General features: G+C 36.0%; 1 protein-coding gene across 4 annotated transcripts in view; it reads right to left on the reverse strand.

Annotated features, from left to right (window-relative positions):
- Positions 1-16,148, reverse strand: part of NaPi-T (Na[+]-dependent inorganic phosphate cotransporter) — a 53,924-nt gene that overhangs the window by 21,268 nt on the left and 16,508 nt on the right. For all 4 annotated transcript variants that reach the window (XM_067772187.1, XM_067772186.1, XM_067772185.1 and 1 more), the window contains one exon: positions 9,949-10,247. In XM_067772187.1, the coding sequence (XP_067628288.1) occupies positions 9,949-10,247 (299 nt within the window). The remainder of the gene's footprint in view (positions 1-9,948; positions 10,248-16,148) is intronic.

The raw sequence follows: 16,148 nt of genomic DNA on the forward strand, positions 1-16,148 counted from the left end.
CTTGGTTATTTAGCTATGTACATGTATATCTGTAGTTTATGTTTTTCTTCTGGCTTTATATGTGTGTGTGCGTGAGTAACAACTTCTGCTCTTAGCTACCGGCTACATATATGTATGTGAAATATTCTCTTCGCTGTCAGCTTTGATGTTTACATGTAAAAATGTGTGGCTGCTTTATTGTTGTTGTGCATTTATTTAGTAGCTGCATAGTGATGAACCGAAATGCTAATATCAAGGCGAATCCATACCAGGCGGTGGCAAAGCGAATTCAACCAATTCGCCGTGCAGAAGAATGTCAAGTCAAAGGAAATCTTCATTGATTCCGATTAACTGACATGTTGTAGTGCAAGGCGTTGTATGGAACATAATCAAAAAGAAGCAATCAGCTGTTGGGATAATAACACCTGGTACTGAATTCCCTTTGGCTAACATTCTTCACATTATTAAGGAAATGTACGTTGCAGGTGCATGCATTCACATTGTGAAGCTTTACACGCTCTTATAGAACTAGCCGCTTGATCTTATACAGATGTATGCTTGCAGCCGCATATCTTTGTGTTCAAAAGCTGCGATAGAAATCCGTCAGCAAGAGTTCAAGCCGATATTTTCGGCTGTCGCCTTCTCACTTTTAGAAATAATTTACTTGAATGCACCGCGTCCGGGAGTAGTGAGCTGCTTAAATCTTATGCAATAGGGTATCCCTCGTTATTTCATCGTGATGAATGCTTTCCCACTTTCGTGGACCTCTACACATGGTCCATGGAACTTTACTGATTTATCGAATATCGATTAAAAATTATAAAATATCTGTCAGAGCCAGCATTTTTACTGGTCTTTAATTACACTGGTTTAAAGCCAAAATGCACCAGAGACGCCATTATGAAATTCCTATGTAAAATCACACCTGATTTCGGATCAAGGTTATTTTTAATTCTATGTTAACGTTTTTGAGATATTTACGAATAACAGTTTTTCAAAAAAATAAAAAAAGAACGAATTGAGCAATTCCAAAACGGTTTGAAGCTTTTAAAAGGTAATAAAATTTTCTATAAACTGTGCATACAACACTTTTTTCTAGGCCCTGCAGATTCAAAGATAACGAACAACCATTACCGTTTCTTTCCATTTTTTTTTTGTAAAAATATAAAAAAATTTGTACTTTGCGAGGAAGGATCTCGAAAACTTTTTATTTTTTTGCAGATTTGTTTTTTTACCTCTAAGCTCTGTTTTATTACAAAAACAAGTAAGGAAGGCTAAGTTCGGGTGTAACCGAACATTACATACTCAGTTGAGAGCTATTGAGACAAAGTAAGGGAAAATCACCATGTAGGAAAATGAACCTAGGGTAACCCTGGAATGTGTTTGTATGACATGTGTATCAAATGGAAGGTATTGAAAGGTATTTTAAGAGGGCCATAGTTCTATAGGTGGACGCCATTTAGGGATATCGCCATAAAGGTGGACCAGGGGTGACTCTAGAATTTGTTTGTACGATATGGATATCAAACGAAAGGTGATAATGAGTATTTTAAAAGGGAGTGGGCCGTAGTTCTATAGGTGGACGCCTTTTCGAAATATCGCCATAAAGGTGGACCAGGGGTGACTCTATAATGTGTTTGTACGATATGGGTATCAAATTAAAGGTATTAATGAGAGTTTTAAAAGGGAGTAGCCCTTAGTTGTATATGTGAAGGCGTTTTCGAGTTATCGACCCAAATGTGGACCAAGGTGTCCCAGGCCATCATCTGTCGGGCACCGCTAATTTATTTATATATGTAATACCACGAACAGTATTCTTGCCAAGATTCCAAGGGCTTTTGATTTCACCCTGCAGAATTTTTTCATTTTCTTCTACTTAATGTGGTAGTTGTCACACTCATTTTATAAAGTTTTTTTCTAAAGTTATATTTTGCGTCAATAAACCAATCCAATTACCATGTTTCATCCGTTTTTTCGTTTTGGTATAGAATTATGGCATTTTTTTCATTTTTCGTAAGTGGGCGTGGTCATAGTCGGATTTCGGCCATTTTTTATACCAATACAAAGTGAGTTCAGATAATTACGTGAACTGAGTTTAGTAAAGATATATCGATTTTTGCTCAAGTTATCGCGTTAACGGCCGAGCGGAAGGACAGACGGTCGACTGTGTATAAAAACTGGGCGTGGCTTCAACCAATTTCGATCTTCTTCACAGAAAACAGTTATCGTCCTAGAGTCTAAGCCCCTACCAAATTTCACGAGGATTGGTAAATTTTTGTTCGACTTATGGCATTAAAAGTATCCTAGACAAATTAAATGAAAAAGGGCGGAGCCACGCCCATTTTGAAATTTTCTTTTATTTTTGTATTTTTTTGCACCACATCATTACTGGAGTTGAGTGTTGACATAATTTTATATACTGTAAAGATATTAACTTTTTTTTTAAACTTGACTTTAAAAAAAAATTTTTTTTAAAGTGGGCGTGGTCGTTCTCCGATTTTGCTAATTTTTATTAAGCATACATATAGTAATAGGAGTAACGTACCTGCCAAATTTCATCATGATATCTTCAACGACTGCAAAATTAAAGCTTGCGAAACTTCTAAATTACCTTCTTTAAAAAGTGGACGCCCATTGTCCAAAATTTTACTAATTTTCTATTCAAGTTTCATCGCTTTATCCGTCTTTGGTAATGAATTATCGCACTTTTTCGATTTTCGAAATTTTCGATATCGAAAAAGTGGGCTTGGTTATAGTCCGATATCGTTCATTTTAAATAGCGATCTGAGATGAGTGCCCAAGAACCTACATACCAAATTTCATCAAGATACCTCAAAATTTACTAAAATTATTGTGTTAACGGACGGACGGGCGGACATGGCTCAATCAATTTTTTTTTCGATACTGATGATTTTGATATATGGAAGTCTGCCTCTATCTCGATTCCTTTATACCTGTACAACCAACCGTTATCCAATCAAAGTTAATATACACTGTGAGCTCTGCTCTGGATATATTTACTTGAATGCTTATAACTTTTGTATTAGCTTATTTTTTTTTTTTTTTTGTAATAAGACAGACCTTAGAGAGAAAAAACAAATCTGCAAAAAAATAAAAAGTTTTCGAGATCCTTCCTTGCAAAATACAAATTTTTTTAGATTTTTACAAAAAAAATTGAAAAAATTCGTAATGATTGTTCGTTATCTTTGAATCTGCAGGGCCTAGAAAAAAGTGTTGTATGCACAAATTTATTGCCTTTCAAAAGCTTCAAACCGTTTTGGAATTGCTCAATTCGTTCTTGAGATATATATGATTAAGTGGACCCAATTTTTTTTTTTTTTTTTTTTTGAAATATCCGTTATTCGTAAATATCTCAAAAACGTTATCATAGAATCAGGGGGTGATTTTACATAGGAATTTCATAATGGCGTCTCTGGTACAGAAAAAAATTGGAATTTGTGATCCAGTGTTATTGAAGGTAAACATTAATTAAATGATTTACTCGTCGCGACTTCGATCTTTTGTAAATAGAAAATAATCGGATCATATAATGGCACATTGCAATTGAACAGCTGTGTAGACAACTGCACCGATTCAAAGGGATCTAGGCAACGATGTTGTTGACAACTTTCAATTACAAATACATTATTGCATTACGTAAACAAATTTTTAGCCAATAATAAGCTCATTATCTGCTTATCTAACAAAAAACAATTTTGAAATATTTTACGGGTAAATAAAAAAAAAACAAATTACACTGTGCTACACTGATTTTGAACTTTAATAGCGACCTAGTGTCCGTTGTAGGTCTTGATGAGTAGATCAAGATGCCGTGTTTCAAAATTTTCTAACACCCCGAAATTTTCAAGTTATTGTTGAAAAAATGTTTTTCTTGTACCTCGCGCATTCAAAAATTCGTTACTCCGTCATTTTTCCATAAATTTTCGATTGCTTAACAGTTTTGGAAAGCTGAAAGATAGGGCTTTAAAAATATATATATTTGTCTACACTTTTTATAGCAAATTTTTGAGATTTTTTAAAAGTTATCTAAAATTTTCTCGTTTTATTTTAATTTTTCAAAGTTTGACGGCTTTTTAATGTATCATTTCTTTAATAAATTAGTTTTTTTCTTAAAGTGGTTGAGAAAACATTATATTTCGAGTAAGAAAAGTACTGGTTGATCAAATTCGGTTGAGAATTGTTGAAATGACAACACTTTTTGTGAACAAGAAAATTCTGCTCTCATCGTAGAATCGATATCGCGCCATGCCAAGATTGAATGTATGATTTCAGTATATCGTCGTCGTTGTTTTGAGCATTCTCTATACTCCGTTTAACCTTTTTTTAAGATTTAATTATGAAACAAAGATAAACAAAATTATTTACTTTTATCATCAAATCATATGTTAGGAAAAATTGATATGACCACGGTTTTGACAACGGTTTTTCTTGTTTGTGGAAATCAGATACACAGTTATTTAATTGCTCTCCGAGACATTTGCCTCTTTGCCTCTGTAAGATAAATGACAAGACGAAAGTTAGGATACTGTCATTTTGGTAGAATCAAATCAGTCAGTGGTTGTACGTGTTGCTACAAGGTACTTTTTTAAAAATGTGTGATAAGCGTAATAAGTTTTGTTACGTCTACGGGTTATTCGTTGATACGAAACATCGTATACAATTAAAGACCAATGCAGCTCTCACAGAAGCTTTCACATCTATCTTTAATCGCGTGTATGGTGAAAATGTTTTGTATGAACCAGAGTATGCTTGTGTGAAGTGGTGCAGCGCACTCAAAAAATGGAAAACTGGGAAATGCAGCAAACAATCTTTACCATTCTCAACTCCAATGATAAGGCATCGTCAACTTTTCCATAAGCCAGAAGATTGCTACTTCTGCAAAACAAATACTGTTGATCATCACTACAAAACCCGTGACCGTATAAAATATGCTAATGTGTTAACTGTATCTCATCCAATCAAGGCAGAAATATCGACTATTCGTGATGCAATTTCCGAACTGCAAAATTCATTAGAAGCTGATGATGAAGAAAACTCTGACGGCCAAGAAATCAACGACACAAAGTCCATTTTCTGCATTCACATTTGGATTTCTTCTCTGAAAATCTTGGACAATTCAGTGACGAACAGGGAGAATGGTTCCATCAGGAACTATTAGAGATCGAAAAACGCTTTGTCGGAAAAAGTCAGATCAGAATGCTGGCAAATTATTGCTGGTCTCTAAAACGCAATACTGACGATGTGGCTTATAAACGTAGAACATCTAGCAAACATTTTTAACAGCTATCGAAATTCGAAGTTTTTTTTTTGTATTAAGTACATAATATAAAACAAAATTTTATGTAAATATATTTGCAACTATTTATTTCTTTATTTTTTCTCTCCAACATAGGAGCGAAATAAAATTACTCGAGAGATGATATATGTAGATAAATAAAAAATATCGAAATTGTTTAAATAATTAAAGTAAATAATTGAAATTTTGTTATAACAAAAAATAATGGGTGGAATAAAAGAAACGATAAGAATGTTCAAAACGATGGCAGCGATATACTGAAATCATACCTTCAGTCCTGACGTGGCGCGATATCGATTCTACGATGAGAGCAAAATTTTCTTGTTCACAAAAAGTGTTGTCATTTCAACAATTCTCAACCGAATTTGATCAACCTGTACTTTTTTTACTCGAAATAGAATGCTCTCCCAACCTCTTTAAGAAAAAAAATAATTCATTACAGAAATGATACATTAAAAAGCCGTCGAACTTTAAAAAATTAAAAAAAAACGAGAAAATTTTAGATAACTTTTAAAAAATCTCAAAAATTTGCTATAAAAAGTGTAAACAAGTATATATATTTTAAAGCCCCAATCTTTCAGCTTTCCAAGGCTGTTAAGCAACCAAAAATTGATGGAAAAATGACGGAGTAGAGAATTTTTGAATGCGCGAGGTACAAGAAAAACAGTTTTTCAACAATAACTTGAAAATTTCGGGGTGTTAGAAAATTTTGAAACACGGCATCTGGATCTACTCATCAAGAACTACAACGGACACTAGGTCGCTACAAAAGTTCTTGAGATATTTTTTTTTTTGTAGCACTGTGTTATTAGTACAGTTTATTAGTTGATTGGCGCCCCTGTCAGATATATGTATGTACGTAAGAATGTTGTTATTGTGGTAGGCGCTTGATAAAAGCTGCATTTTAAGTGGTCAACACAGGGATCAATGTTAGACCGAATAAAGAGAAAGCTTCAAGATTTGTTGATTTTCCGGCAGGGATGAGGGTTAGTGTATTTTGACACCAATATCTCTCTTCTTCGAACCATTTCGAGGACCTGATACATGTTGGGGATATTCCACAGCTCTTTGTTGGAAATAGTGTCCTCTCGTTTACTGAAAAGATTCGAAATTTGGGTTTTGTGATAAACTCCAAGTTGACCTGTATTGACCACGTTAATAAAATTCTAAGCAATGTTTATTCTATTTTGCGCCGTTTAAGAGCTTCTGCTTCTTTTACACCTTTGGAGACCAGAAAAAAGTTAGCTATACAATTGATTGTGCCGCACATAACATACTCTGAGCTTGTCTACAGTCAATTAGATTCTGCTTCGAGCCATAAAATTGATGTTGCATTAATAATATAACGCGTTATGTCTATGGCCTTAAAAAGTATGACCACATCTCCACATTGAGGTTCTAGGATGCAGTATTTTTGATTATATTGCTGCACGAAACTATATATTTATGTTCAAACTTATTGAATTCAAAACACCAAATTATCTTTATGAAAAACTAAAATTTTCCAAGTCTTCTAGACACCGCAAGCTAATAATACCACGATATTTATATTTTTCCTCATCGAGGCTGTTTTTTGTTAATGCTGTAAGGCTCTGGAACTCCATTCCTGACTCTCTCAAGGCTGATATGGGTAGGAGCAACTACAGGAAGCTAATTCATAGTTACTTCAATTCAGTGTGATTAATGTGGTTACAACATAATTTCATCTATATTCTATTCTTTCTTTCTTAATATACTTAAGCACTTTCATGTTCTTATCAAACGTGTATTCTAGGTTAAGCATTAAAGTTGTAATAACAACTTCAATTTTAAATTATTTATTTTGTTTTTAAAACTTGCTGATGTACTTAAAAAGACTTTGCCTTACAGATACAACCACTATGTCAAATAAATAAATAAATAAATAAATCGTTGATATGTTAAGAAAACATTTTCATAATCATAAGCATTGTCTCAATAACAAGTTCGCATTATGGCAGTCATGGATATATAATTTCGAGACTGCGATGGACTCCCCTTTTGTGAGAACCAGCATTAACAGCAAAAACAATGTCAGCTTAGAAATCAACCGGAAAATAGTGGCCAAAGCTATAAAAGTGCTACTTTGGACTGAGAAATTCTCCGGAAGATTTTTGATCCTATCCGGTATACCGACGACGAGTATAGAAGGAGGGTTTGACTTGTTATGAAACGGCCTAAATCGATCAGGCAACTAAGCGCTAATTAATGATGATTTATAACTTATTTTGTGTGTTTCAAGAAGTATTAGATCATGTTAGACTTATTTTCAAACGGTCCGATTTAAGCACCCTAACAATCTGAATTCACATCTGTTGGTACTTTTATCAACAGAACTGTCACAGTACAGTTTGACGGGTTTCTGTTTCCCCTCCTCTTCGTGGTGGTCGTAAATGAACTACTCCAATGTAGGGGCTACCTACTAGTGCCCATCCTACACGGATGCTTGGTGATCAAGCCAATTGCTTTCTGGTGGAACAAATGAGACACTTCGAGACGCGGGATTTGGACTTAGCTATAATGTGTAGTGCAGAATTTGTACCAGCTCCGATTATATCCCCAGCAGGGTTTTCCCCGGCTGCTAATTTTATAACATAATACCCTCTAACTTCTTAGGAGAAATGGCTTTGAAATCTCATCTGGGGCAGAGGTCTTGTGAACTTATTTACAGGTTTGTCCGAACTAGATAAGTAGGTTGGAAAGGGCATATTCTCTTTTAAACTCGGAGTCATATCTTAGTAATGTGAGTGCCGAATGAAGACGCTTTCTTCCAACTCGTTTCTTCCGGAATAATATTCAATAAAGTACTTCATTTCCTATTTGAACTTAAGTTGAAGCGCAAGATTCATCTTTTTTACCTACGCTAGACTTAACTGTGTACCTAGAAATCTGAATTCTCTTGTTTGCAGTCCTGGGCATCAGCAGCGAAAGTGATTACTCGACTAGTCTTTCTCCTAATCGTAACATTTGCCGCAGAGGAAGTTTGTTCGTATACGTCATAGTCGAAACATTGGTGCAATCAATCAGTGACGATTGTTAAGTTTGTTCCTTTCCTATGGCAACCTGGATATAAGGATATTGAGTGTTGACAATCGTTTTGGTTGGTCCACAGCAAAAACTTTGCTCCAAAGGTATTTTCGTCGAGGGGCGCAGTAGTAGTCGAACGCACCTGTTCGCCTCGTTTATATCCATTTCGGAAACCTTCCTGACCATCTTATCAACAATATTATTCAGTCAACAATCGCGACTTATTCGGCACCTCGGAAAAAACCTTGCCTAACCATGTATTACTGTGTGCAGGAAACCAGCAAAAGGAGGCAAGTGGCTTCATTAAAAAAGGAGCATATATTCCAACTCGAAAAACAAACATGCAACGTTTTACTGAAGAAAGCGAGTCTGATAGAAAATGCCCACTTTTTATGAACGAGAGCCATTGAATTGCCCTACAGACGCCAAAGAGTCTAGACATATCCTCACTGCATTCTATTTGATCAAGTTAGATTCTTATGCCTTTAAGGCAACCTGGATTCGGAGACCATACTGTGTTGCAGTATGTCTGGCTTAGATCTTTGCTGGAAGAGTCAACGAGACGGTAAGACTGATTGACCCGCAGCTTCCCTGAGTACAGCCCAGCAAAAGCTCCCTTTTTTAATTTTAAACTGTTCCTGTTGGGTTCCTGATCATATGAGCATAACTATATGATAACATAAAGGCCGATAATCTGTCAAAAGAGGACGCAATCCTTGCAGCATATAAAATGTATGTGCCAAAAAAACTTGGATGGGACAAGAATAACCAAGCAGTAAAGAGCCAAACACGGTGCTGTTAAGTGTCAGAAGTTACAAGCCTTACTATCTAAGACTAACAAATCTAGTCTCACCTCTAAATGACTATAGGTTCTTGATAGAGGGTTTTATTGAACATTTGCTTTTGGCGTCAGTGATAACAGTTGTAAAAAGTATTCTCATAGACGACCCCCTATGAAGAAGAGGGTTCACTTATCGCGGAAAGATGACATGTCCGCTTGTTTGCGCAACAACCAAAATTACAATACTGTGGCGAATATTAGCATTTCGATACACCAATATGCTGCTAGTAAATAAATGCGCAACAGCATTAAAGCAAGCAGCCACACTTACATACATGTAAACAGCAAAGCTAAGAGGGAAGAGAATATTTTACATACAAACACGTAGTTAGCAGCTAAGAGCGAAAAAAGAGAAACAGTCACACACCATGTAATCATCAGTTAAGAGAAAATATGACATTACTCATGCATATACAAGTATGTAGCTAAATAACCAACTACGAGATACAACTGTTCGAGAAGGCTGCTCGTGAAAAGCCTAGACCCTAGGAGAAATAGGCTAACGAGGTAACTAAGAGTATATAAGCAGCGCTAGCTGAGGAATAATTAGCCAATTTGATTTTAACACGCCGAAAGTGAAGTATGCGAGTAATATTGCTACCAAAGTAGTGCAAATAAAGAATTTTTTTTCTATACTGAATATCTGAGTTATTTATTCTGTAGTCCGAGTCGAAAGACTACAAACGGGCAAACTTATCAGGAACTTTCTAAAATTCGCTACAATACGTTTTATAAAAAGTTATACTATTTTTGTTATTTAACTTACCCCCAGCACTTGAAAGATGTGTTTTTCCAACGAATATTTAACCTTTTTAGGCACCAACAGCACTGGCCTCTCACTACTTAATGATGCATTAAGTCGGGAATTGTTTATTGATTCCTGATTATGACTATTATTGCTTAAACTATTTTGCGTGAGATTCGTTGCAGGAACTGAGTAAACGGATGCGGACTTCGCCTTCGTCGCGATCATTTCCACAATTGTTATATTGAGATTAATGCGAATCATGTAATTCACGGCGAAACCAGTGAATACCAAATACCAAAGGACTCTGCGTGCTTGAACTGTAAGAAAAATAATTAGATGAAGAACGAATGAAATGATAATGTGAATGAGAGTAATTCTAATTAAGCTAATACTGTAGATGGGCTGGTTTGAATTAATTAAAAAAAAAAGAAAATTAAGTAACTTATTTTGTTTTGTTGATAAATGATGTATATTGGAACGATTTTCCGTCATCCCTTGTCAAATTTGGTTTTGAAACAAACCAGTTTCGGTTTTGTGCCATCATCAGTTTCCATTTTCGTTCTCCGAAACGATTAAATTAAGTAAAGTCAGGTCCCTAGCCTTTAAAAATTAAACGGACTGTCTAGAACGTTCGAATATAAGATCGGCTTGATCACCAGGCATCCCTATAGAAGGTCACGCAGAGAATAGGGGAAATTAACCCTAACGAGGTTTCCGAGTAGTTCGTTTACGGCCACGTACCATAGAAGTGGATACAGAACTACCCCCTATACTCCGCTGTGACAGTTCTTAGAGTAAAGAGGACCAGAAACGGTTCGACTTCGAATCTCAATAAATAAAGCCTGAGAGCAGCCCCTCCGATATCTTCGGAGATACCCAGTTAGAACTCTTTGCACTCGAGTGGCCCTTCTATCAATTTGACAAATAACAAATGGCAGTTTCAGTTGACCTACCTTTATAATAGGCATGTTGATACGAATGTTGATGTCGGATGATAGGCAACTCTCTTTGGCCAGCAATCTGTTTCAGCGAGAGAAAGAACTTCTGTGCAGCTGGGACATCGGGAAAGGGAGTGTCCAGGAGAACATTTAAGGATTGTTCGCCGCTTATTGCCCACCTGCCATCCACCTTTCTGCAGTAATCCATGGGAGCAGGACTCCTGCCGAGAACCTTGCCTCATTGCGTCTTCCTCTTTTTTGCAAAAGTGTCTCCAGAAGTTTCGGGTAACTCTTCTTTATTGTGGTCCCAACCTTGTCGCGCTCCCACTCTAGGGGTGGCTATGTCATCGTGGACTTGTTGAAAGCCTTCTACGGGACGCCACAATGCCATCTAATACCTGCGTCCATCTCGAGGTGTTCTGCGGTCAAGACGAGAGATAAGCCCTTTTATATGCTAGAGTAATTTTGTCAACCTATCAATGTTAGTCTTAGACAGAATCAGGCATCAACGGCAGTTAAGTCTCTAGTCCATTACAATAAAGTTCCCAATTTGCATTCCTGATATTCTAAAACATAATTTTACTGGTCCTCAAAAGAGTCCTCTAAAGAATTTTGCTTTTCGAGACCAGGGGAAACATATTTTTCGAAGCAAGTTGAGTTCTAAAACCGTCTCTCCACAAGTCATTTATCGTACCCGTCCTGCTGTATGGCGCAGAAGCATGGAAGCTAACTACATCAGTTAAGACAAGAGATAAATTCTTCAATGGATTTCACCTATGTAAACAGAGTAAGAGCCGAAGTCTATTGGAAGAGCTATGTGCATTATGATTAGAGTCCTTTAGGACTGCTAGCGCTACGAATAATCGTCTGAAGCCTTCTTGTTGGACGGGGAAAACCGTTCAAACGGCTTTAAACCAACAAATAAAGAGAAGTGTTAACCTACTCTTAAGTTAAGTATAGGATAGTCGTCGGTGCGGAAAAGGAGATAAAGATAAGGTCAGCGAAAGTAAGGAGAAAGGAGAGAGAGAGAGATATTGGGAGAGGAAAAAGAATAAGCTAGGAGAAGAAGAGTGAACTTAACCAATTTCTCGAAACTTTTTCAGGTAAAACATAGTTCGAGCAGGACAACGTCTGCGGGTTAATCTTCTGTACGTGTGTTTGTGACTGAACTCCTCCTAAGAGAATGAATCGATTTTGATGAAATTTGGTTCGTTTTCTTTATTATCTTTCCGGAGAGTGAACCAGGGGCCCACCTTTTTTAAACAAAAAATAAATTATGGTGCGTCTTGCTTGAAATTTGGTACAGGGTTACTTCTTTGACTTGCTTGATATTCGATAAATTTTTCTTTCCGGGAAGGAGGCCCATGGCCGACCTATTCGAAAAATTCTTATTTATATTGCAATTTTCTTAATCCGACAAGCTAAATACTTGGTACCCTTTCTTTCCGGCAAGTGGGCTAAGTTCTGAGCGATTTGTTCGCGATTTGTTGAAATTTATCATTTCGACAGCCTTTCTAATAGGTTAATGTCTTATATAACAACTAATATAAGATCTGTTGGTAACTTTATAACTCAAGATCGTAGATGGGTTGTAGTTGGACCTGTGTTCCATGTGTTAACACATTTCCGTGGATCAGAGGGGCCCTATAATTTGTTTTTACAATATGAGGGTTTTGACAAAGAGCGATGGTTAATAATAAGAGCGAGAGGGAAATGGAGAATTATACGGGAAGCCATAGGTAGAAAAAAAATAGTTAACAGGAGGGGGAATTGGAGAGTTGGAGATAGAGAAAGAGGAGTGGTCGCACAGGAGAACGTCTCAATTATCTACCTATATCTCAAAATTGTACCTACGTTAGTTTCATCTAGTTTATTGTGGTTTATAAACAAAAAGATATTGAAATCGGCCGGTAAGGTGAATCAGGTATTCCATATTTGGTATTGAATGAGGAAGAACAAGTAAGGACGGAGTGTCTTCGGCTGTGCTGAAGACTTCATACCTTTCATGAATAGGACTGAACAATAATCTTATGCCATTCATAATATCTAAATAAGCGGGTATATAAGATATGAAATACAGACCAGAACATAAAAAGTAGGTAGGTACTTTGTGTGAGGATGCAAAGTTTCACGATTTTTGTGGTCTGCATGAAATAACTATAACCATGAATTACTACCTCAACAATATATGACGCAAACGTAAGTATTTCATGAAATTTGAAGCTTCTATCCGTCAAAAAGGGGGCAGAAATGACAGTTTATATGGGGTATATACTATATATAACACGGATCTCTAAGATTTTTCAGACAACAATATATGCTATATATGTAAGAATTTGGTGAAATTTTAAGCTTCTATCTGTTAAAATGGGGCAAAAATTACGAAAAGTTTCTTATCAGAACAATCGGTTGTATGGGATACATACCATATATACGACCGATCCCATCCATTTTTTCAGACAACAATATGTGCAATATACGAAAGCATGTGGTGAAGTTTGAAGCTTCAATCTGATAAATTGAGGAAAATATGACAAAAATCCTCCTTTATGAAAAATCGGTTGTAAGGGGGATATATGCTATAGTGGTCCGATCCGGCCGGTTCCCACAAATGTCTAATTGGATACCTAAATACACCCGCTCACCAAATTTTATCAAGATATCTCAAAAGTTGAGGTACTTGTATGCATACAAAGAGGCAGACGGACAGACGGACATGGCTAAATCAACTCAGCTCTTCATCCTGGTCAATTGGGTATACTTACAATTTTGAGATTCGTGACGAAGTTAATATACCATTTCATTTTCATGAAAGGTATAAAAAGTGCAAGAGAATGGTAGAGAAAAGGAAACGGGAACGCGAGGCTAACTATTTTAAATGTAGGCAAACTAATTTTCGGCCAGAGCAAGGACTGCCTGTGTACTCTTGTATATAATAGCTGCCTAATAAGATTTCGGATGTTGTGGCTGCATTAAAAAAATATTTCCTGTCTATTTCAATGTTTGCGGACGTATTTATTATCACGCAATAGCCAAATCTTCCGCAATGTAAATGTTAATGAAAACAGGCTTAAGGTTTTATCTATGCGGTCTCATTGTTCATATGTACAACTGCGCTTAAACCTTTCCACACTAATCTTTCAATGTTACAGTTATTTGCAAATTCATTTTCCTTTTTTGTTTGCAATTTTTATCTTGAATATTCTTTTGTATTAACTTTGTGCATAATAATCATTTTCCCATACGTTCCTTATCTTTGAAAATGAATAAAATTTGTTCGAGATTTTTCATGTATTGAAATGCAAACTGCCCATCTATACGAAATACGAATAAATAATATACATAGTAAACATAATGATAAATAAATCAAGTCAAAATCATTTGAGGAAAATTGATTTTGACAGACGAGAAGTCGGCATTTGTAAACGAATTCCAATTGATAAATGATCTCAGCCAGTTATTATGTGATAATCAGATCATTTTAGTATTTATGTGTGTGTATGTGTAAGTGCGGATATTCATATGCACATATCGTAATTTATGTATATAATAAAGCAAAATATTTAATTAATACAATCCAATTAAATGTTCGTTAGGGTGTGTCGTTTTAGGCGCATAATTTTTTTTGTTTGGTTGTTTTTTTTTTTTTTTTTTTTTTTGTTTTTGTGGTAGTTGAGCTACACCAACATTGTAGAGAAGAAAAATAGCAGAAGAAATTTTAATCAAATTTCGTCAGCTAAATTCTTAAGAACTTGTACACAGGGCTGGTTGTACATGTATAAAGGAATCGAGATAGATATAGACTTCCATATATCAAAATTATCATCAATCAAAAAAAATTTAATTAAGCCATGTCCGTCTGCCCGCCTGTCCGTCTGTTCATCCGTTATCACGGTAACTTAATCAAATATTGTGATATCTTCACCAAGCCCACTTTTTGGATAGCGAAAATTAAAAAAAAAAAAAAAAATGGAAAAAATGAGATAATTCAAAGACGAATTCCGCCAAGCTAATGAAATTTGATGGGCGGATTGGTTTTATGACGCAAACATTAATTCCATAAATTATTGGAATATGAGCGTGGCACCACCCACATTTAGAAGAAGAAAATTTGGAAGTTTAACAAGCCGTCAAAGATATTGCATCGAAATTTGGCAGAAACACTATCCTTGTCAAATTATATAGACTGAGTGAAGATAATCAAAATCGGTTAAAGACAACGCTCACTTTTCCTAAAGGTCCAACCTTAACTATAACTGCAATAACTCTAAGGTATTTAAATGCATTTGATTGATATTCTACCTCAGTAGTGGTATGGTTGAGCTCAGGGCGTGACTCGCCCCTTTTTTACTTCATATGTTTTATTGCACAGCCTTATCATGGTTTAATTATTAAAGGTTACCCATGTATCCTTAGATCACACTGTGCTTTTCACATTCCAAACTCCCAAGTCGCTCCTAAAAATTAAAAGTGTTATTTTTTTTCGAACTCCTTTCCGAATAATGAACAAAACTTTAAAACAGTGCTGAAAGTTTTACCTTTCAGAAAAAAATCTTAATGTTTTTTAGTTTTGATAGTTTCTTTTGATAAGAATCGCGAAAAACGTAATAATTTTGCTGTTAATTTTTGGGTAAATTACAAATAAAAACGCAATTTGTAACAATATTGAGTACTAGAAATTTGTAATTATTTTGCCGATGCCACAAATAAGCGCAAATCCTGGTTGCTGTGCTGCCCGTATGCTAAAGACCCGCAAGTAAAGAACGAGGTGCTGTTTTGATGCACTTCCTTGATGCTGGTCAAAAGGATGTTCTGCGCTCTTTTCAAAATATTTGGCTCGCCCGTTTGAACTTCCAGATCTCGTTTACGAAGTACTAAGCAACTTCAAGAACTTCCGGCTGTGTGTAACTGCGAATAGTTTGAAACCTAGCGTGTGCTCAAGCTGGACATATGTAGCTAAACGCAGTGCGTGACTGTTTCTTTGCAGCTCACTCCAATGCTGTAAAAAGGGATCTCCGTTCTTTCTTCATGCAGGCCAGTGATTGTGGCAATGTCCTAAATATTTATTTTCTTAAATTATGACCACCTATGCTGCATCCACCCGTTCCTGTTGCGTAGTCAGCTGCAGCCTAAAGCGACCTCTTGCAGCTGCTGACCTTAGACGAAGTGTTGGGGGAGTAAAGCGTCATGAGCACAGCTTGAGTAAGTGCTCAGGTGTGTTATTATATTACCCTATTCGTAAGAAATTGTTTCCGGATTAAAAAAATTGTTTTTGATTGA

The sequence above is a fragment of the Eurosta solidaginis genome, chromosome 3 (genome assembly GCF_040869045.1).
Source record: "Eurosta solidaginis isolate ZX-2024a chromosome 3, ASM4086904v1, whole genome shotgun sequence".
Lineage (NCBI taxonomy): Eukaryota > Metazoa > Arthropoda > Insecta > Diptera > Tephritidae > Eurosta > Eurosta solidaginis.